The sequence below is a fragment of the Pleurodeles waltl genome, chromosome 10 (assembly GCF_031143425.1).
Source record: "Pleurodeles waltl isolate 20211129_DDA chromosome 10, aPleWal1.hap1.20221129, whole genome shotgun sequence".
Taxonomy (NCBI): Eukaryota; Metazoa; Chordata; class Amphibia; order Caudata; family Salamandridae; genus Pleurodeles; species Pleurodeles waltl.
This window is the reverse complement of record NC_090449.1, coordinates 932,984,103-933,008,797: the sequence shown is the minus strand read 5'-3', so window position 1 is coordinate 933,008,797 and position 24,695 is coordinate 932,984,103. Positions and strand designations below refer to the sequence as shown.

Here is a 24,695-nt window from a genome sequence, read left to right as displayed (position 1 = left end):
TCAATAATACAATACACAATTAAAATAACCCTCATTGCTAGTAGTCATAATGGTAAAACAAGCACATGGCAAATAAATACATAGTTGATTAATCCATATTATTACTAATTTAAAGGTGGAGCACTGGACAAAAAGATGCAATAAAAAAGTATAACATTATACATAGAAATAATTGTAAAAATTTCTTCCCGACACCCTTGTGGTCCCAGCGCCCACCTAACGACTGACCCGAGGCCCTTAAAGTGCTTACGTGCACTTATTAATCGACCAGTAAAAACGGCCAACGAGAGTAAAAACCAAAATACTGAAGTAAAAGCTCAGTACGTACACAGGAGTGGTTCATCTCCAACGGAGCAAGAGCACATTAAACTGTGCTTACAGTGCCCTGAAGAAATTTGGCCAGAGCAGCCTTAATAAATTTAATCACTAAAACATTCAACATTGTATTCCTGGGATCCAAAGAGACTATAACAGCCTGTTGACAGGAGTGAACCCCCAACTCTTTCCACTTATCCGTAACATGGTTCTGCACTCCTGAAGGAGGGACGGACACAGGCAAACCAAATTCTCAAGGGATTCTTCCCGATACTGCATCTACTACATGTCACACCCTCCCCTGGGACTGAACTCCATATGGGAAGATGCTTCAGAAAAACCCAATAACCCATCCTTAGGGCCATGAGTTTGACTTTCAGATGAATACCATAAGTGCAGGAAAGGTAAACAACTGGAGTACCAGGCTGAAATGAAATAATGACCGACCAAGTATGTTTACGATTAGCGAGAAGAGCTCGATCAGAATGATAAGACCAGAGCGGAATACTCTTCTTAATATCCAGTTTAAATGAAGATTGCGGAAGATTAGCAGCCCAAAGCTCGTCAGCCTTTAATAGCTGTCTGCAATCAGTCAGAAAGAGACAATGAGACCCTTTCGTATCAATCGCACCGGTTTCAAACCACAATACTGACTCCAGACTGCCTGCCTTGGCCCGGAGCATTTTGTGACAAAGTTTCAGAAAAGCGCCAGCACCTTCTGCTCGCTGTCCTAAAAGGCCAAATTCCAACCGCACCTGCACAGGAGATGCGGATTGAGGAAAATGAAAAACCCTCTTATAAATGTTAATGACCAACCAGTTTAGCAAACATGAACCAATGTCCAACATAACTTCTCGACCATAAGACAGTGAGGGGATGATCTTGGCTCTCATAACTGTCAATAATGGAAGTAAGCTCGGTCCCCTCAAAGATCTAAATAACTTTGAAAGTGCAACTTGCAGGTCTGTGGCTTTAACCTCAATCTCCTTCCTATGAGTAACAAAGCAGCCTCTAGTATCAAAATGCACTCACATATATTCATAAGATGAGTCAGTCTGAAGTCAGTTTATTATTCTTGTAAAACCACCTGGAACCCAACTGCCTCATCCTACCAAAAGAAACCACTTTGGTTTTGAGCAAATTTACCTCCAAATGGTTTGCAGCTGTGTACAGGGCCAGCTGGTTGAACAACCATTGAAGGCCGACCCTGGTGTAACTGAACATTGGCATAAAGCTGATCTGCACCTTTCTGAGTCTGTTCGATCTAAAACTCAGGTGATCATTTTGATAGGTTTCCCGCACACCCTAAACTCTTGTAGCTGTCTGCATCTTATCTTCAAACCATAAATAAATTCAATTTCATGCATTAATTATTTATATAGCTAGTGATTTAAATAATAATTATTTAAAAGTTACTTTTTATGGTATATGTATTTACACTCTCTTGGATAGTATATAGTATGAATTTGGATCATGTGGCATGTGCCTTTGTGTTTTTAGTAGTCCACTCAATCCGAAAAAGGTACAGAGTTTACAAAATCCCAGCAGCCTTTTCAGGGACGGGGTACATGGGAATCTCACCTCTCCCAAACATCATTTGACTAAATATAGATTAGTCCATGAATTTATGTCAACTAATATTTTACTCAGTTCGATACAGACAAACTCCCTAAATCAATTAATCGATTATCGATTGTGCTTATTTTCTACAAGTCTTGACCAGAGTTTATTTTAGATATAGATATATACAATATTTCTATCAACAAATATTTTAAAATACGTGATTTTGCAGATATAATAAAAACTTACCGCTTCTCCCTTGGGACCTGGCTCACCTTTTTCACCTGGGGCACCGTGCCGACCCTAAAAGCATATATATTATTACTATTTATCGAACGGTGACACATAGCAATACATAGATTGTGTACTTATATGCGATGGAGGGAAGCATCCGTAGCAAGAGCGCTCCACATTATCGTATGAAAAAGAGATGGGCTGGAAAATTCACCTTATGCAGCATCCAGTAGGACATTCTAAATGATAAAGAACTCTGAGACAAAAAACGCCAGCGTGTTTACATTATTGATATTACATTCAAGATGTACTGCTATCTGTCTGGAATTTCATGGGAACACCATCTGACTTTTATATTATGAGCAGAAGAAATACATTCAGATTATTATCACAGAAGTAAGCAAAAAACTTGAAACAGCGATGAAAAATGAGTAAATATTTGAAGTGGGAAGAAAGTGAGGTTAGCTTTGTTAATGCCATTTAACAAGAGCACCAGAGGCAGTGAGATTCACAGGGCAGTAATGATGCATCTCTTAGTATTCAGACAATTATGGATCCTGGCAGGGTACTGTGACGTCTGCTGCTGGGATGTGTTCAGGGGAATCTACATTAAACGTAAAATAGGTGAAGCGTCATAAAAGTATAAAACAGAAAAAGATAAGGCGGTAGTCTGGAAAAACACCCTAAATATATATCCCCCTAACTTGTTGTCAGATCATTTGTGCTTTTGTGCCACTGGTGCACACACAGTACGTCTTCTTGAAGGGAGGCCAGGCAATATCACAGGATTGCCTGTTGAATGGAAGTTATAACTACTGAGTATACTGCGTTAGTGGGCATCGGAAATTGTACAACCAGATGATGGATTTATCATCTGAGATTTAAAAATATCTAAAAAGTAAAAGCTGTTGTTTGACACTCCTCACACTGTGCATATTCAACCTAGGACAGAGGTGCATCAGGTAGGCAATCTAGGTACTATGGCGCCGCCCGCCAGACGGGAACCGCCAATCGGCCGCCATGCGGCCAAAAGACCGCTGCCGGCATTCCAACATTCCCGCTGGGACGGCGGGCGCTAACCAAGTTAGCGCCCGCCGGCCCAGCGGGAATTAGGCCGCAACACAGAAGCCGGCTCCGAATGGAGCCGGCGGTGTTGCGGCCGTGCGACTGGTGCAGTTGCACCCGTTGCTTTTTCTCTGTCTGCTAGGCAGACAGTGAAAAGCTGTCCGGGGCCCTGTTAGGGGACCCCTGCACTGTCCATGCCAGTGGCATGGGCAGTGCAGGGGCCCCCTGGGGCCCCAGGACACCCCTTACCGCCAGCCTCTTCCTGGTAGTGAAAACCAACAGAAACAGGCTGGCGGTAAGGGGGTCAGAATCCCCAGAGCAGCGCTGCTTGCAGCGCTGCCCTGGCGGATTCGCCCAGCCGGGGCAAAAACAGCAGGAAACCGCCAGCCCCGGTTTTCCGACCGCAGCTTTACCGCTGCGGTCAGAATGGGCTTTGAAGCACCGCCAGCCTGTTGGCGGTGCTTCCGTCATTCTGCGCCCTGGCGGTCCAAAACCGCCAGGGTCAGAATGACCCCCTATGTTTGCTAATGGAAAATTGACAACAAAACATAGATTTCATGGTACCATTCTGAGTATTGAAGTTAACACGATATTCCTCCAAGAGTCCTCATTCATTGATGACTGTGCATCAATCTTGGCCCAAGTGATGCAGCTGATTTTCTGATTGGTTCACAATGACTGCACTCGAATAAATGGCGGAGAAAGGCAATTCGCTTCATGTTTTATGTATTCGTATGAAGGCACAAGCATTTGAAACAAAATTCATTGCATCGCATCCAATCATTAATGTACCACGGTTTCATGGTCTCAAAGTCAATTAGTAAAGTGTAAGGAAATGGTAGGTGAGGCAAGGGCAACAGTTAGGGGTATTGTACACTCTCAAGCAGACCCCTGGGATAAACTGTCAACTGAGGTGATAAGTTATGGTGACATTGTTGCACAATGCAGGCCAAGGAATACTGTAAGCATATCATAGCAAGGAAGCATTAGTGAAACCTAAGAATGCAAACACAGAATTACAGAGCAGTCTTCAAAGTTGGAAATGAGGGATTAAAGGGTAATAATCTTAATATCCAAGGTTTACTGTTAATGGAATATTTTAAATGCATGTTTTATGCCTCCTAATGTATTTTTTTACTTTTTGATTGATAGGACCCCCAAGCTATGAGAACGAAGTATTATTGGACATTGCTTCCTATCTTTAGATATATGCGTCAAAATTAGTGGTACCAGATTACTTCAATTCAGTGCTAGAGGAAATGGTGGAAACACTGGTTATGAGTATGATGTATGAAGGCTTACATCAAATTATGACCAAACCAACACAAGCTTTTTGCCATACATTTAATATATTTTAGTCAGGTATGTATGTCATTTAGTTTTACAGGAGAGTACACTTTTCAAATGTCAATAATATTGTCTTTTCCATTGGTCTCCAAGGTCTGAAACCATGGGATGTATTGAATCCAACTCTGAAGGCAAGGCCAAGAAACACCTGAAATGTGATGTTTTTAGACAATCAGTTGATTGAGTCCGATTGGATGATAAGTGCACAATCTCATTTACCCATAAGGCAAACTGTCACCAACAACTTTACAGAGTGGATCACAATTGTGTCATAATGTATCAGTTTAGACATCCATAGTCAGCAGTTCCGCTAATGATCAGAGATAGTCTGTCAGAAGAGGGTTACATGAAACCTTGTCATTTTTTATGGCAAAACCGTGGCTTAAGGATGCAATGTCTTGGCAAATCAATCTATAGCATTAACTGAGGAAGAATGAAGGGAAACCCAACAGTTGTCATCAAAACTCTATCCTCTACCGTTTTACTATGGCATTCACCATTGTTTTTCTTAATTTGATCCAAACAGAGACCAATGTGTCTATTGCCTGTTACATTGTATTGTTCTGAAGCACTGTGAACTAACAACCATAACCTTTCTCATAAATGGAGTGAATTGTGTAAAAACTCAACCTCTTTAAAGAACATGAACAGGAGAATCCAGAACTTTATAGCATTTTTGACAAGTTAAAATAAGAATATGTCTCAGGTGTTCCACATAAATAATCTTTTTACTTCTATCGATGTCAAGAAAACAAAGGATACTGACCGAGCAGCGTCCAGAGGCGTGGTTGAGCCCGTAGCCAGCATTTAAGATTGTTTGTTGATTTGTACATTGCCAATGCTTAAACTTGCAGTGATTTATCTGCATGAAGTTGATCGAACCCATGTCCCATTACTCGATTATCATTTCTCATTTACATGATTTCTATCCAAAACTTATCTTACAGAGGCCCATGGGGTCAAACGCCTCTCTGGGGCCACTAGCTAGTTGAGAATGCTGTCCACAATAATGCTGACTCCTGCCCACCTAAAATCTTTTATTCATGTGAGAGCCACAGCTTTCCATCCATCCACTGATGTTATGAAATGGTGCTACTGCTGAATCAGATTACAGCCCATACCCTAGGTTTCTGCATGACATAAATACTAATTTACTCATCCTTTAGTTTTAAAAGGGTTTCCACTTAATTGAAGTTTGTGCTCTTCCTGAATCTCATGTATTTTTGTTCTCTAGACTTTGATTGCCAAACTTTTTGTTGCTGAAACCCCATTTTCTTATAATAACTCGTTTGAGCAGGACGTGACTTCACTACCTCCATTTTCAACAACATTAAGTGCCTTGTTACAAGTGGGGAGGTAAAATCAGGTAAAGGGGATTTCCTTGAGGAAATATAATTAATGTGTATTCCCACTGAGGACCTCTGGCTTGTGCGTGACATGAAAGATGTAGGAGGCTGGCCTGGCTAGTAGTGGGTACCAATGGTACTTACACCTTATGCCAGGTCCAGAGATCCCTTATTAGTAGAGGGTAGTAATGTTCTAGCAGCTTAGGCTGATAGAGGTAGCTATAGCAGAGCAGCCAAGGCTGAACTAGGAGACATGCAAAGCTCATTCAATACCACTTATATCATATAGGTACTATATCATAAGAAAGACAATACTCATAGTTACTAAAAATAAAGGTACTTTATTTTAGTGACAATGTGCCAAAAATATCTCAGATGATATACTCCCCTAAGAGGTAAGTAACATACACAAAATACACACAACTAACCACATCAGGTAAGTAAAACAGTCAGAAAGTAGTGCAAACACTGTAAAACACAATAGGATGCAATAGGCCTAGGGGCAACACAAACCATATACTAAGAAAGTGGAATGAGAACCATGAATGGACCCCTAGGCTAGTGTAGTGTGTCGAGGGTCGCTAGGAGTGTAAGAAAACACTAAGGGTGTAAAGGAGACCCCACCCCAAGACCCTGGAAAGTAGGAGTAAAGTACTGCTATTTCCCCAGAAACACACTAAAGTTGTGATAAAGGATTTGCAAGGACCACAACAGACTGCAACACACTGAAGACGGATTCCTGGACCTTAAGGCCTGCAAAGGAAGGGGACCAAGTCCAAGAGTCGCTAAAGTGTCAGGGGGTAGGAGCCCACTAAACCCCGTATGAAGGTGCAAAATGGCTGCCTCTGGTTGGAAGAAGCTGTAGAATTTGCAACAATGAAAGGAGGTAGGAAGCTCTTCTTGGTGCAGAAGATGTCCCACCACGTGCTAGAGGATGCAGAGTTGTTTTCTTGGCTAAATACCATAAACAAGCCTTGCTACCTGCAAGAGTCACATTTGAAGAAAAAAGGTGCTGCCTGGGCCCACGAAGGACCTAAATGTCGCCACTTGGGAGAGGAGACAGAGAGGGCCCTCAGCAACATAGAGAGACCATGGACAAGAAGGAAGCATCTGCAGAAGTCCTTGAACGCTGGTTCAAGAAGTCTGAACATGGTGGTCTTCTCAACACTGCAAAGAGAGGTCCCACGACACCGGAGATCAACTCAGGGAGCTGAGCATGGCAGGACAGAGTGCTGGGGACCTAGGCTCAGCTGTGCATGCAGGATTTCTTGGAAATGTGTACAGAAGATCTTGTAGCTGCAGATCACGCAGTGCACAGGATTACTGTCTGGGGAGGTGAGGCAAGGACCTACCTCCTCCAAATTTGGACAGTTGGACCACTGGACAGTCTGGGTCACTTGGGTCCACCACCTGTGTTCCAGGGGCCACGCTCGTCAGGATGAGAGGGGACCCAGAGTACCAGTGATGCTGAAGTTTGGGGCCTGCTGGAGCAGGGGGAAGATTCCGTCGACCCACAGGAGATTTCTTCGTGGCTTCCAGTGCAGGGTGAAGGCAGGCAGCCCCCATAGCATGCACCACCAGGAAACAGTTGAGAAAGCCATCAGGATTAGGCGCTACAGTGTCGCTGGTAGTCTTCTGGCTACTTTGTTGCAGTTTTGCAGGCGTCCTGGAGCAGTCAGCAGTCGATCCTTGGCAGAAGTTGAAGAGAGAAGTGCAGAGGAACCCTGATGAATTCTTGCAAGTCGTAATCTGCGGAAAAGCCCACTGGAGAGACCCTAAATAGCCCTCAGAGGAGGATTGGCCACCTAGTCAGGTGTGCACCTATCAGGAGGGATTTCTGATGTCACCTGCTGGCACTGGCCACTCAGAGGCCTCCAGAGTGCCCCCACACCTCTGAAAACAAGATGGCAGAGGTCTGAGACACACTGGAGGAGCTCTGGGCACCACCACCCCTGTGGTGGTGATGGACAGGGGAGTAGTCACTCCCCTTTCCTTTGTCCAGTTTCGCGCCAGAGCAGGGACTGGGGGTTCCCTAAACTGGTGTAGACTGGCTTATGCAAGGAGGGCACCATCTGTGCCCTTCAAAGCATTTCCAGAGGCTACCCCTCCCCAGCCTTTAACACCTATTTCCAAAGAGAGAGGATGTAACACCCTGCTCTCAGAGGAAATGTTTTGTTCTGCCTTTCTGGGACTGGGCTGCCCAGACCCAAAGAGGGCAGAACCCAGTCTGTGGGGTGGCAGCAACTGTAGCTGCAGAGAAAACCCCAGAGAGCTGGTTTGGCAGTACTGGGGTCCATAGTGGAGCCCCCAGGATGCATGGAATTGGCTCCCCAATACCAGATTTGGAATGGGGGAACAATTCCATGATCTTAGACATGTTACATGGCCATGTTCGGAGTTACCATTATGAAGCTACATATAGGTATTGTCCTATATGTAGTGCACGCATGTAATGGTGTCCCGGCACTCACAAAGTCCGGGGAAATGGCCCTGAACTATGTGGCAGGGAAAAGGTACCCTACTAAAAGTTACTTTTCATAAATATTTATTACATATCTGACTTCATCCCTGAATTGGGCTTTTAATAAATATTATAAATAGTCTTTAAATCACTTTTGTAGATGGTTCTTGTCAAAAGTAACAGGTTAAAGTTTATAATCTGGACTTTGACATTTTATAGGAATCAGCTACAGCCCTGCCAGTGAAAATAGCTTTTGGACCTAGTCCCTGAAGTAACATGCTTATTTCAATTATAAACATATTCCACTTTTAAATATCAGCCACTTTATTGTGTGTACAATAAGTTGACATTGATATTTAAAAGCAGGGTTTCCAGAATGTCAAAAAGAGTTATGATGACAGGGATTAGAGGAATTTTTAGTCTTCTGCAACACATGGTAGGGTAGAAGTCATGTTTTCCAGGCCCACTTTGTGTATGGCACAATAGGCGTTGTAGTCCACAGGTACATTTTGTTTTAACTTCCTGGACCCAGGTACATTTTCTATACCATATAATAGGGAATTAAAGGAAAGTTAAATAAGTTATTTTGAGATATGCCAATTTAACTATGCTCAGATGGGGAGCACAGGCGCTTTACTCCTGCTTAGCAGGGGTACAGTGCGCAGATCTCTATGTCAAGGAAAAATAGGGTCCAGAGAAAGGCAAAACATCTGAGGAGAGCACGCAGAAAAGTCAGTTTGCTCCGGTAGACATCACTGAGAAAAAGGTATGTGAGGTAACTCTTACTCATTACCAGATGGTGAAAGTGGGGAGCTTTTATTAATATAAATCACCACAAAAGTCCCTTTTTTCACTCTGATGCCCTCCCTTACCTCAAACTGACATAGCCTGTTAGTCTTATAGAAATTACTCATATTGCACAAGGAAAACCTATGCATATTATTGAGGAGATTCCCTCCAAGACTGATCAGCTATGTTTTACATGTTTCTCTCACAGCACGCAGTAATCTGTTTTGGGAAATAATTTCTGTCTAAGGTTATCATAACAGAAATGGGAGCAACACATCTGAAAATCAGAAGAGCGTGATGCAGTATGATACCACGTCTGCTATCTCTACTGGTTCAACATCACTAGCTCACCTTCCTCCATTTCCAAGATCTCCTAATAATCACCCACACAAGTCTCAAGGAACGAAACCAGACAGCAAAATACCAGCATTACTCAAGGTAGTTTGGACCTTAACTAGAACGCAAACCTACTTCTACACTGACAAACCGAAATACTGTGCGGGGCAAAGCACCTCACTCTAGATTTATCCTCCTGGAGATTCCAACATGCAACCCAACACCAATGATTTGGGGCATTCCTCCTTACACATTATCTCTAATGCACCACACATACTCGAATACTCTGATTACAGATCCCGGAACCACATCCAGATACCACAGTCTCCCACGGTAGACATCCTAAATACAATCAATGAACAATCAGCCCAAACAACCTCAGAAAAACACAAAAACAAAGACGGAAATATTGTCAAGGTCTACTGAAGCTGAATATCTTCCATCACTCACCTGGCAGCAACAGCGTTTTATTAGTGGGTTTCTTGATAATACCACTGATAACGTATCTCTTGTGATCAGACTTCTCCGATGCAACATGCATTAGGAAAAAGGTGACCTACTTCAAATCCTTCCATTCAGACTGCAACCTACTACGAATTGCACAAAAAAACATTTTTTCGGTTTCTTTCAAAATTCTGACCTTAACACACTCTCCCCATGCCACACTGTAAAAGAAATGGGAATTACTGGAACCTTCAAACACAAGCATAGACAATCCTCCCATGACTGTGCTTATTTCTATTCCACAAGTTTACAATGCTGCTGTTTTCTATTCCCGAATCTTTGCACTGCAGACTCCATGCAGCAACATGAGCTTGGTGGACACAACCTAGAGCACAGAAAGAGGCAAGATGCACAGACCTCCATTATAAATTACCTGTGCACATTTTTAATTGCCTGTGTTTCCATGAGTTAGCGCCTTAGAACCAGAGTTATTGGCATTGATACTGCGTGTTTGACAGGGTCCACAGCCAAAGGGGAAGCTGTGTTATAGTGCCTAGTTTTCCTTTGAACATTCTTTGTCTGTACTTTAGGACATGTTACTTCTAATTTGAAGTGTTGATGTTATGTGCTGAGATTCTTTGAAGCATTCTAACAATAGGTGTTGCAAACAGATTATTGATGTTTATGTAGTATTGTGCTGATAGCATTAAACACTAGGAAGAAATAAATAAACGAATATTAATTCAGACTAATGCTCGTGACTATAAAGCATCACCTCTGCTGGAGCTCTGCACAAGCCAACAACCTCACTATGTTTGCCTTACAGTTTTGGCTGATCACTGCTTGGAATGATTTCTTTTAGTTTAAGACTAGGAAGCCTAGATTTGAGAAATGGCTTGCCTTGGAAGTCCGTGCTGCATAAGGTTTGTGTTACAGGATCGTTTCTGAGGAGACTAGGACATCATTTCTGATATTTTGGCAAAACAATGTCTTCTTTGCCAGGGGAAATACTATGAATGTGCGGCCGTAATTCTTGCGGAACACTCTTTATACTCTGAAGAATACAGCTTTTGCCAAGAAATATGGTGTCCAGCAGGAGACAGCATCTACCATAGGATAAACGTTTGCCAAAGAGAAGCAGAACATAATTTTATCATTATCAGCAGGACTCACTTCTGCCAGACAGATGCTTTATTACATATTCTCTGACTCAAATGCAAGAGGAATTTTTAAAATGTTATCCTATTTCTTCTGCTCCGCTGTAATGCGTGGTATAAGCCTTCGACCTGAATTGCAACTGCAATGTGATGAGAATGTTTCTTTTTAGCGCTCAAGCTCTTTTCCGACTGAATCTCAGGAGTCTGGGTCTTTAATCTCACCTGACTGTGCAGGCGTTCAATGCTAGATTACATCCTTAATATGAGCTACCACCCATCAAGGGTGCCCCTCGTCTCTCCATAGCCTCTGTCTCACATGTACTTATTTTGTTTTACAGCGCTACTTGTATCAGTGTAGGGTGTCAAAGCACTTTACATCAGCCACTCTTTCTATGTTACAAAAGAAAATAAGAACTACCAGGTGTAGGTGTAACGTCATCCTTACTGGTAAGCAGTACATTTTAAGAGTGCTTGGTCTGGACAAGCACAAACTCGAGATGTAAAACGTATTACTGGTTGGGGTTAAATTTACTAATAAAAAAATTATTTTTACCCAAACAAACCATTTTAGCAACATTAGGATACTGAAAAAACTTGGGAAAATGGCATAACGTTCTAACCCATACCTTGTAGTTTGCATGTTACTCTTTGATGACAGTTCACTGCTCACTGTGCAATATTACAATTGTAACAAATGAACTGCAAGTGCCAAAAGGATCTCTGAGATAAAAGCAGTGACCCACTCAGCTGTCTTCATAAAATACATTTGTGTGATGTGCATAGTACATGTTCTTTATAGCTAGCATATTAACTCTCTGCCCTGCTTGATAATGAGTTAACACTACCAGTAGATACAACTACCATCTCTCTCCAGCAGGAACATTGATCACCATAGTTATCTTGACATTTTTATTGTAGTCTGAAAATAGCTGAGCATACAAGGAATTTCGCAGCAGGTGCTTTCAAACTCATAAGATATTTCAAAACACAGCGCCAGGTGCGGGAGCCCCAGTCACACTGCTACATCCATCATTTTATTACAATGGTATTTTTCATATAATGATGCCTGAAAAAGGAGTACAAAAGAAAATATGAGAGTTCTTACTTTATAGGTACGGTAGGCAAAGAGAAAATTTGGTAATACATCCCCAGTCCACATGGCACAGGGCAGAAAGGTCCAAAGATTATCACTGCACCAGGCAAAATATAATTTTGGAAATGGACCAATCTTCATCTAATCATAAAAAAGTTCCCTAGTCCTGGGGTGCGTTTAAACACCTGGCATCTGTATGATTTGACTGTTGGTTCACTGAGGACCTCCGGATCTCCAAGCACACCTGTCGGAAGCTGGAGAAGAAATGGCTCCACGACCGAACACCAGACAACCACACAGCCCTCAAGAGAGCCATCCGCAGACATCACCAACTCATCAGGACCGCCAAGAAGACCGCCTTTAAGGACCGCCTAGACAACAACGCACACAACACCAAAGAGCTCTTAAGCATCGTGAAAGAACTCTCCAACCCCAGCTCCATCACCAACGACATCCCGCCATCTCAAGACCTGTGCGACTCCCTGGCCACCTTCTTCCACCGCAAGATCACTGACATCCATGACAGCTTCAACCCCGACCCCCCCGCACCCACCACCGAGTCCACCATCCCTGCGACTACCACTCGCACCAGTCGCCTGACCGTCTGGTCCAGCGTCAGCGACGAAGACACCATCAAAACCATGAACTCCATCCACTCCGGATCCCCATCGGACCCCTGCCCTCACCACGTCTTCAACAAAGCCAGCGCAGCCATCACGCCCGCCTCCGGAAAACAATCAACTGTTCCTTCGAGACAGCAACCTTCCCAGAAAGCTGGAAGCACGCCGAGATCAACGCCCTTCTGAAGAAGCCTAAGGCGGACCCCAAGGACCTCAAGAACTTCCGGCCCATCTCCCTGCTCCCTTTCCCGGCAAAAGTGACAGAGAAGATTGTCAACAAACAGCTGACCCGCTACCTCGAAGTCAACAACATCCTGGACCCTTTCCAATCCGGTTTTCGCAGTAACCACAGCACCGAGACCGCCCTCATCGCCGCCACTGACGACATCCGGACCCTGATGGACAAAGGAGAAACAGTCGCCCTCATCCTCCTGGACCTATCAGCAGCCTTTGACACGGTCTGCCACCGCACCCTATCAGCACGCCTCCATGACGCCGGTATCCAAGAGAAGGCCCTGGCCTGGACCACATCCTTCCTCTCCGGTAGAACCCAGAGCGTCCGCCTCCCACCCTTCCGCTCTAAAACCACAGAGATCATCTGCGGCGTCCCACAGGGATCCTCCCTCAGCCCGACACTGTACAATACCTCCATGGCCCCCCTCGCCCACGTCGCACGACAACACAACCTCAACATCATCTCCTACGCCGACGACACCCAGCTGATCATATCCCTCACCGAAGATCCCCACACCGCCAAAGCTAACCTCCACCGAGGAATGAAGGCCGTAGCGGACTAGATGAAGGACAGCAGACTGAAGCTGAACTCAGACAAGACGGAGGTCCTTATTCCCGGACCCACCCCATCAGCATGGGACGACTCTTGGTGGCCCACGTCACTAGGCACAGCCCCGGAACACACAGACCATGCACGCAACCTGGGGGTCATCCTCGACTCCACTCTCTCCATGACCAGGCAAGTCAATGCCGTCTCCGCGTCCTGCTTCAACACCCTCCGTATGCTCCGCAGGATCTTCAAATGGATCCCCCTCGACACGAGAAAAACTGTTACCCAGGCCCTCATCACCAACAGACTCGACTACGGGAACGCCCTCTACTCAGGAATTACAAACAAGCTCCTGAGACGACTCCAACGCACCCAGAACGCCTCGGCCCGACTCATCCTCGATGTCCCCCGCCACAGCCACATCACACTCCACCTGAGAGGCCTGCACTGGCTTCCCATCAACAAAAGGATCACCTTCAAGCTCCTGATCCACGCACACAAAGCACTGCACAACACCGGACCCACCTACCTCAACAACCGACTCAGCTTCCACACCCCCACCCGAAGCCTCCGCTCAGCCAACCTCGCCCTCGCCACAGTCCCCCGCATCCGAAAAACCACAGCCGGCGGCAGATCCTTCTCCTACCTCGCCGCAAAGACCTGGAACACTCTCCCCACCATCCTACGACAGACCCAGGACCTGCTGGCCTTCAGAAGACTCCTCAAGACCTGGCTCTTTGACCAGTAGCACCCCCCCCCCCCCCAGCGCCTTGAGACACTCGCGGGTATGTAGCGCGCTTTACAAATGCAGTGATTGATTGATTTATTGATTGGTTGTACTAAGCCCCTACCATATGGGTCAGCCTGGGAGATCTTATCTTTGAGCCTTTACCAGTTGGCAGAGGTACTCAGTAGGGGTGCCTCCTCTCACCCCTTCTCTTCATGATTGCAATGGGCTCACATGGAAAGGTTGGGTACCGACTGGGGCATCCCCCTACAAGATAGAACCCACGTAATTTCTTTGTATGAGGACAATGTCCTGTTCTATGTCAGGGACTCCGAGGCAGATGCCTCCCCTGTTTCTGACCTCCTCACAACTTTTTCTGAATTGTCCAGCCTCTGGGTAAGCTGTTAGCTAAATCATGTATCTTCCCACTAGTCCCATGGCCACCTAATATTGTCTGGTGTCTGGGAGAACACTACATTCGCTGGGAACCATCATCCTTCTGCTACCTGGGGATGCTGGTCAACCATGAATGCTATGACTTACTAGACAGCAGTCTTACAGCAGCGGTGAACTACTTCTGCTCAAAGGTCCCCTTCTGGCACTCACTACTGCTCTTTCCATTAAGATGCATCGCCATCTCGAAGATGGTGATGCTTCATAGGCCTCTATACATATACGCCAATCTTCCCTTGACTCATCGTGCCGCCAAGAGGTCCCATCCAAACTGCAGCTTGCACCAAAGGCTGGTGGTCTGGGAGCCCTGAACTTTGAGCTTTACTACCTAGCTGCCAAGCTGCAGTGACCAACATTCTGGATAGCGGGACTCAATCAAGATGATACATGTTCCCTAAATCCCTCATTGATGCAGGACTGACTAGTAAGGACTCTGGCCCCCAGATCCCGCACACCTATTAAATCCTCTAGACCGATACTGGCAGCCAGGAGAAATCTCAATAGGGGCTACCACCTTCCTCAAGACTCCCTTCCTTACACTCCAGCATTACCTCTAGTGGGCCCCCTGGTGGGCCGCGGTCACTTGACCGGAGGTGAACTCCGCCACTGGGATAGGGAAGAAATCTTGACACCTTCGCCTTCCTACCTGGATTTATAAAGCTCACTCCAAGACCTTCACTAATGCCTTAGGGACAAATGGGAAACAGAGCTTGGTCACGCTCTTCATGACAAAGAATGGACCAGAGCCTTCAAATACCCTCACCAGGTTGCCCATAATGCACAGTTTAAACTAATACAATCCCATATCTTTCAAAGAGCATACCTTTTCCCAGCCAAGATACACTCGCTTTTCCAGACTGCAGACTCCTACCCACGCTATAACTCCCTGGCAGCTGACTTCAAACATATACTTTGGGCCTGCTCTGCACTAGTCGCCTACTGGACCCAGGTGACTGAAACCATAGTCAACATCACCAAAGTACCTGACCTGGCCTCTTGGGAGGCTGGGGCCATACGCCTTTATAAATGCCCCGAAAAAGGCAAGGTGATGTCCTGGTTTTAACATATGGCCCTTCTTATTGATAAAGACACCATCATAATGGCATGCAAATGTTGAACACCCCCACATAGTGCACAATGCTGATCCTCCTTTAACTTTTGGGCAGAGACAGAGGACAGGGCCCTACACAAAGAGGAAGCGTGAAGTCTCCGGTGATTCCCGATCGCACCAGCCCAGGATGAACTTCAGGGGAGATTGACTACCCCTGTGGAGAACTCACTCTCCTCTTAATGTTCTTCCTGCCTCCCATGCCCACCCATTCGCCATGGACAAAAACCGAGGGCAACTGCCCCCACACTATAATTCCGGTCCACTGATCACAACATTCCAGTTAGCCATACTTTTTCATACCGCATCACATGCTGAAGAACGCTGTGTGTGCCTTGGTGGCGTGTTTCCCCCCTAAGACCACCAGCCTCCCCAAGAACAAGGTGGGGGACAGATACAGCTGGAGCTCGCTGGCATGTGCCACGTCCTGCTCTGAAGATTGAATGGAGCGCTAAATTGAATGTACAACATTATTCTCTGAATTATGTGCCTGTGCCTTGTTCTACATAAAACTTTAATAAAAATGTATTTAAAGATAAAAAAATCTAACCATAAAAAGGCAACATTTGGACCATTTGGTGCAAGGAGCTGCACGTTCTAATGGTGCTAATGTAAAGTAGCTGCCTTACATTTCTTTCTGGATTATAGACTTGTCTATGGATGGGGCAAAATGGAGAGCTTGACCCAGTCGGCGTCCACCTATCTACTTTCTACCCAGGCAAAAATGAGAGAACTAGGTGAGGGAGGCAACAAAAATAAGAGATATAAGCAAGGAAAGCAGTGTGGCTCCCCATGCACTATCAGGTAGGACGTACGGAAATCTACTACCAATAGCCCAGACACAACTGGCCAGATGTAGGTCATCAAAGGGCTAGTCTACTGTGTCTCGATGTAAGGGTGACCTGGACAGACAAACAGAGAAGAAGCTCTTCGAGAACTCTCAGAACCCAGCATAGTTACATAAGTGAAGTGTAAGCAATATCGAAGTACACAGATAACAGATTGCAACAAATAAACAGTCCTTCTCCTTAATAATACCACCTTGGCTCTAAGAAGGCCCAGAAGCCACAAGGTGATAAGGACCACGTTTGAGAGACAGAGGTTGAGCACTCCCCCCACCAAAAAATACAGGTGGGTGTGCGTGCCAGACTTAAGGGAGGTATAGAGGTGGAAAGAGAAGGTGCCGAGAAGTGTGTTCCTGTACGAGACTTGAGAAGAAGCACTAATCTGTATACAGCACATCCACAGTGTCTGAGCAGATGCTCGCATGATTCACAGGGGAAAGAAACTGACAGCAATGATATCTTCGGCAAGTACATATGACTGAAGAAAACAAATGCCCAGATACTCACATATCAAGTGACCCACGGTACAAAGATAACAGAGTGTGTGTGGGGGGGGGGGGGGGGGGGGGGTAAGTCGTAAAACGTTACCTTACGGCGTGCCTCAAGGAATACTAGGAGGAATGGCGTAACATGTTGACACTGGAAATAGACTCCGCATGAAAAGTCCTGAAAGGATACTTAGGTCATCCGTGGTAGAAAATAAATACAAGCTATAGAAGGTGATCGATATAAGCCACTAAAATGAAAAGTGCTTTATCGAAACTAACCTCCACATACTCCAACTACAGGTGATGGATAAGGATTTGAAAATAGAGTCTGCAATTACAAAATAAAGCTGGGATAAATGAAAGGAGATGCATAATTTGCTAGAACGCTAGAGTTCTAAAAGATCAGTTCATCCAGATCTTATGACTGAAGGAAGGAAACAGCGAGGGCACCAAAAACGCAAGCAGAGGTGGACCGAGGACAATTATCAAGGACCAATGCCCAATCACTACATAAGACAAAGTGACACCTTCACACATGTAAAGGTAGCCCCTGAAGGACTCTGCAAAGACCACTACGTAACTGCTAAATTCTCATTTCTGCATTGGGTTTGTGTCCATGGCTTTGGGCATGCTGGTGGTGTTTGGGGCTCCTGGCACATAAGGAGCTAATTTTCTGTCTCTCTAGCTCAGGACAAGGCTGTGAGGAGCCTGTAGGTTTGACCACATGCCCTGGAAAAAGGGCCATGCAACTCATATCCATTCCAAATCATGTACTGGGAACTGGAGGACCCCCACCTCCAGGGTTGCTCCCTAAATGTGGCACAGAAGTAATTGAGTCCCTCGCTATTTGGAGGCTCCATTATTGCTAGGACTGGGCAGGTGGCTTAGCATAGGCAGTAAGGTTTCTACTCTTAGCTCATTACCATGTGAAGTAACGTGACCCACTGAGACAAATAACAATGTTTCAGAAACTGTTACATTTCCACATGTAAAGAGAGGGCCCTTGTGTGGTACATGGTCCCGAATTTAGGTTTTGCTTCATGTGCTCCCAGGAATTGGCTGGATCGTTGCTAGCTGCTTCTTGAACACAATAGTGATGCAATGTCCTGAGAGAAGTGTTGTATTTTACGTTATTGGTGAAAAAGAACAACCTATGATCTGCAACTGAGATGAGCGAGGCCTCAATGAGGCCTGTGTCGAACTGGCCTACAGGGCGATCTGGCAGTACCCAGAGGGTAGGTCTGATAAGTCAGTGCATGGGCCGTTGCTTTGGCTTCTTGTGAGGACCTCCGCTCAGTACAATGTAACTTTCCAAAAGTTGGTAGAAGTTTCCATCAGTCCCCATGTATAACCGCAGAAATCTGTACTTGTCCAACTCAGTTTCACTAGCCTGAGTGGGACCTCAAAATTTACCTGCAGGGAAGTGAGGGTCTTGCATATCAGCAGATCTTAGGGAGAGCGTGCATAGGTAGCATACAACATGTTATATTGAGGAAGGTGTGAACTCAGTGACAGTCCCTTGCCAGAGGACATTCAGTTCAGCTTGCTCTACAGTCTTCACTCGAACCTTTGGGTGTCTGCTGCCCTTCAGCTCTTTATTTATCACACTCCACACACACCAAAGATTGTGCACCACCCATTCCAAACAGTGGATTTTTGAAGTGGGCTCATTGGAGGACAACTACACAGCAAATGGGTTGCATACTAGTGCACTATGTAGTTGCATATGTTTACCAATGTTTTATTTATTGAGTTTTCCTTCCCAGTTCTACGAAGAATTATGTCAATTTTCAGCCTTTGCCTTGGAGTTGCTAGTCCGTATATGCAAACTGTATTTTTGTGCATGCTTACAGATCATTGGCTGCCCTCCGCCAGTCATAGCATTGCATGTCTACAGGGAATTTCCTTTCATGATAGTAAGTCAGACTGACTTCACACGTGCCCCACCGAGTGGGGAACCCTGAACAAAACGTCCCGGGGGTAACGTACTATGGGCCAGATTTCTGGAGCCCTTGCACCTTTCCAATGCCACATTAGTGTCAATGTTTTATTCTAATGTGCCGTTGGAAGAGGAAAAACACTGCGCTATATTTACAAAGTGGCGCAATGCATGCATTGTGCCACTTTGTAACGGCTTGTGCCACATCATGCTTGCGCTAGGCATACTGTATGCAAGGGGGTGTTCTGGCACTGGTGGGGGTCAAAAAAATGGCGCAAAGGAATCTATGAGATTCCTGTGTGCCATTTTTATCTGCATTTTTTAACGCATGCTAAGTGCAGGCGTTAAAAAGAGGCTTCCATTGATTACAATGGGCCTCTGGGTGCTTTGCAGGATTAGTGTCATAATTTTCGACAGTAGTCCTGCAAAGAGCTGGACTAGCGTAAAAAAGTTTGTCGCTAGTCACCCTAACTACTGCCATGTTGCGCCGCATTTTTAATACGGCGCTACCATGGTGGCGTTAGGCGGGCACTAAGGGGTGCAAGAAAAGTGGCGATGCAGTAGGTGCAGCACCACTTTTCATAAATATGCCCCTGTTAGAAATGGGGTCTCTAGTTAGCAGTCGATTTGCACTCTGTCCAAGTAGGGACCCTCACTCTAGTCAGGCTAAGGGAGATACCCGCTCAGATAATCCCTGCTCACCCCCTTAGTAGCTTGGCAAGAGCAGTCAGGCTTATTTCTGAAGCAATGTGTAAAGCATTTGCACATAACACACAGTAGTAAGTGGAAACACTACAAAAGGACCCCTCACTGGTTTTAGAAACATTGCCAATATTTATCAGTGTAAAACAAGACCAAAACAAAAAAAATCCAACATACAATAATAAAGATTTGAATTTTGCAAGAATTACATAAAAAGACAGTTCCTTGAAGTCAATAGCTCCGTCTGGGGCGATCACAGCGCTGTGAACAACACATCCAACAGTTCAGGCCTGCTGAGGCATCGTGGGCAAGCTATGGTGTCAGGAAGACCCACCATCAGTACCTTGGAAATGCAGGGCGTTGTGATCCTCACGATGAGGTCCTGAGAGCAGCGTCGCTGGCGTCATGGTGTCGGTTCTGGAGATCAATGCGGGGGTCATCAGTCCCTTGAAGTCACACGCGTTGCAGATCAAACGCCAGGCTGATGAAGTCAGGAGCGCTGGCGTGGATGGTGTTGGGGTTGCGGTGCTAAGCGGGATGACGTAATGTGCAGTGCCCACAGGTCACGGTGCAGGCAGCAGCTCAGAGATAGCGTCCAGCACCGTCAGTGAGTCCAGGGCTGCTGTGTGAAGCTGGATGGTGTGATGTACGGTGTCACCAGATAATGGTGCGGGCAGCGGCATCATCGTTGCTGAAGCTCTGTCGTCGGTAGGCCCAAGTCGGCGGTGCGGTGCAGGACGGGCTCCGTGTGACGTCCACGGGTTGTGGTGCAGTCAGGGATGCCTGATGATGACACTGGAGTCGATGGTGCTGGCTACAATGAGACCAGGGTTGCGGTATGAAGCGGGGCAGTGCAACTTGGGGTGTCACCAGGTCACGGTGCAGGCAGCACGTCGTTGTTGATGAAGGGCTGCCATCGGTAGGCCCAAGTCATCGGTGCGGCATGGGACGGGCTCCATGCGACTTCCACGGGTCCTGGTGCACTCAGGGACACCAGGTGACGACGCTGAAGTCAATGGTACTGGCGTCGGTGGAACAGGGCTACGGTGCGGGAGGGGACGGTGCTTCATGTACCTCAAGAGCAGTATCCACAGGCCACGGTACAGGCAGCGGCACTGGTGTCAGCAGGAGCTTTGTCATCAGGGATGCCCAGGCTGCAGTGTGAGCAAGGCGATGCTGGAGTGCGGTGCCCACAGGTCATGGTGCAAGCAGGTGGCGGCATCAGTGAGACCAGGGTTGCGGTGTGAAGCAGGGAGGTGCGGCTCTGTGCGATCGCAGCAGGTCCGGGTGCAGGCCAGCGACATCAGTGGTGGTGTTGTGGTGATTTTTCTTCTTGAACAGCACAAAACACACAGTTCCCAGTGCTGTGGCAGATGAAACTGAAGTCTTTGATATTCCTGAGACTTCCAACAGGAGGCAAGCTCTACTCCAAGCCTTTGGAGAACTTTCTCAAGCAGGATACACAGCAAAGTTCACCTTTTGCTCTCTTTTTAGGCAGAAGCAGCAACAGCAGGCCAACCCAGCAAAGCAACACAGCAAATGGGCAGTACTCCTCATCCAGCTCTTCAGCTCTTTTCCTTGGCAGAGGCTCCTCTTGATCCAGAAAGATTCTAAAAGGGTGGGGTTTTGAGTCCACTACTTACCTTTGTAGAAGGCACACTTCAAAGGAAAGTCTCTGTTGTTCACGAGATCCTGCTTTGCCCAGGTCTGGCCCTAGACACTCTCAAGTGGTTGGAGACTTCATTGTGTGAGGGCAGGCACAGCCCTTTCAGGTTTAAGTGACCACTCCTCCCTCCACTCTAGCCCAGACGGCCCATCAGGATATGCAGGCTACACCCCAGCTCCCTTTGTGTCAATTTCTAGAGGGAATTCACAACAGCCCAACTGTCAGTCTGACCCAGGCGTGGAATACACAAGCAGGCAGAGGCACAAAACAGTTTAAGCTATGATGCCCACTTGCTAAAAGTGTCATTTTCAAACAAACAATTTAAAAACCAACTTCACCAAAAGATGTATTTTTAAAGTGTGAGTTCAGCAACCCCCAAACTCCAGATCTCTATATGCTCTCAAAGGGACACTGCACTTTAAGGATAGTTAAAGGCAGCCCCCATGTTAACCTATGATAGAGATAGGCCTTGCAACAGTGAAAAACAAATTTGGCAGTATTTCACTGTTAGGACAGGTACAACACACCAGTACATGTTCCATCTTTAACATACACTGCACCCTGCCCTTGGGGGCTACCCAGGGCCTACACCAGAGGTGCCTTACATGCTGTAAAAGGGAAGGTTTAGGCCTGGCAAGTGGGTACACTTGCCAGGTCGAATTGGCAGTTTACAACTGCTCACACAGACACTGCAATGGAAGGTCTGAGACATGTTCACAGGGCTACTCATGTGGGTGGCGCAATCAGTGCTGCAGGCAAACTAGTAACATTTGATTTACAGGCCCTAGGCACCTCTGGTGCACTTTACTAGGGACTTACTAGTAAATCAAATATGCCAATCAGGGTTAAGCCAATCACCAATACAATTTACACAGAGAACATATGCACTTTAGCACTGGTTAGCAGTGGTAAAGTGCCCAGAGTCCTAAAGCCAACAAAACCTGGTCAGAAGAAATAGGAGGAAGGAGGCAAAACTTTTAGGGATGACCCTGCAAAAAGGGGCCTTTCCAACAGCCCCTTTATCGCCTGTTATTTCACTCACTTGTCAGTTTATTCAAACAAGCACTCTGGGCCTTATAATCAACCCAGGATGAAGTCCTGCGTACACACATCCCTTATAGTACACTAGTATTACACAGCAAAAAAAGAAAAATCATGAGTGATGCAAGATGTCAGACTTCTTAATTAACAGGAGGGCCCAATTATCCTTCTGCAATTGTATTATTGTATGATTTATTGCACAAATACTTTACACCTTTCCTTCTAAGTTAAGCCTGACTGCTCAGTGCCAAGCTACCAGAGGGTGGGCACAGGATAATTTGGATTGTGTGTGACCTACCCTGACTAGAGTGAGGGTCCTTGCTTGGACAGGGGGTAACCTGACTGCCAACCAAAGACCCCATTTCTAACAGTAACCTTAATACAACCATCAGTGATACTGAGAGGATATCTGGATATCAGAGAGATCACCTTGAGGAAGCTTTGCCTACCAACCCGGCACCCTGCATATCTGACATGAGAACTATGCAAATGTAAAACAGTATAGAGCAGTGGCAGCTTGCGGGAGGGAAAAGAGGTGGGGTGGCATGGTGCGTGGCAGGGGGAGGTGCAGATAAAAAAAAAATATATATATATATGATAATTAAAATAAAGTACCCTTCTCGCCGCACCGCGCCACTCCAATCCACTCCTCAGTCCTCCTCTGCAGGCACAGGCTCCCAGTCTGACATGCGTCCAATCCTAACACTAAGACCGCCGGGGCCAGGGTCGGCGGGAGCACCGCCGACAGGCCGGCGGTGCCCTGCAGGGCATTCTGACCGCGGCGGTTCAGCCGCGGTCAGAAGAGGCAAACCGGCGGTCTCCCGCCGGTTTACCGCTGCCCTTAGAATCCCCCATGGCGGCGCAGCTTGCTGCGCCGCCATGGGGGATTCTGACACCCCCTACCGCCATCCTGTTCCTGGCGGTTCGCCCGCCAGGAACAGGATGGCGGTAGGGGGTGCTGCGGGGCCCCTGGGGGCCCCTGCCGTGCCCATGCCAATGGCATGGGCACGGCAGGGGCCCCTGTAAGAGGGCCCCGCAAAGTATTTCAGTGTCTGCTAAGCAGACACTGAAATACGCGACGGGTGCAAACTGCAGCCGTCGCACCCCTGCAACTACGCCGGCTCAATTCTGAGCCGGCATCCTCGTTGCAGGGGCATTTCCTCTGGGCCGGTGGGCGCTCTTTTGGAGAGCGCCCGCCGGCCCAGAGGAAATGTCTAAATGGCCGCCGCGGTCTTTTGACCGCGGTGCGGTCATTCAGCGGCGGTACCTTGGCGGACGGCCTCCGTCGTCCGCCAGGGTCAAAATCAGGCCCACTGTTTTCATGCTGCTGGCAGCATGAAAGCAGCGTTAGGATTGGATGTAGCGCCCAGCCAGGGCACTCCGAGGCAGAGTGAGAGTCTCTGCCTGCTGTCTTCAACCCGGCAAACGCAGTACTGTGTTGGAGAGAGGCTAGTGCGCATGTATGTTGGGCCAACCAGAAGTGGCCCGCCAAACATACATGCGCACTGAGGAGGAGTGCTCTACACTCCCCTTCCGTCCCTAGCATCACCTGTGGCTCTGTCCCTTTTACAAGAAAACAATAATAAGCATAGTTTATTATCGTTTTTTTGTAAAAGTTTTGCAGTTGCTGCTGCTGGCGCCATAGCAGAGCCCCTGGTAGAGAGGTTTAAATTATAGGTGGCACAACCTAAACTTTTGGCTATTTGTGGGCATGATAGGTTCTTTCAAATGAGTGAAATACAATGTAAAACAGATAGACATTCAAAACAGCCAACTGAGAGAGCAACATCTACAGGGCAAATTTTGCTGATCTGGAAGAGTAGGTCCTGGAGAAAATCTATAATTTGCAGAATTTATATGAATTTTGGTTGGGCAGAATGATAGACATTTAAATAACCCATAGAGCACTGCATATGAGAAGAACAAGTGACACATTGGGGCCCTATGAAATGTCAACCTTGGCCTTGGTGTGAAATGAAGACAAGACTTCCTGCCAAGGTTATGAAGACACAGAGCCAAATAGAAGATCTGGCATTCCTATACCTGATAAAGTACCAGGAGGCATTACAGCCTCGGTCACTAGGGCAATGGACACTGTTGATCAGTAAAGAACTGGTTGTATTTGGCCGAGGCAGTGCCAGGAAGATCACACTGAGATGTTATTTAGGTACCTAA

The 24,695-nt window shown here is 46.4% G+C and overlaps 1 protein-coding gene across 1 annotated transcript in view; it reads right to left on the bottom strand.

Annotated features, from left to right (window-relative positions):
- COL28A1 (collagen type XXVIII alpha 1 chain) overlaps positions 1–24,695 on the bottom strand; it is a 407,146-nt gene that overhangs the window by 328,405 nt on the left and 54,046 nt on the right. Inside the window, exon 6 of the mRNA XM_069211728.1 lies at positions 2,125–2,178. Within this exon, the coding sequence (XP_069067829.1) occupies positions 2,125–2,178 (54 nt within the window). The remainder of the gene's footprint in view (positions 1–2,124; positions 2,179–24,695) is intronic.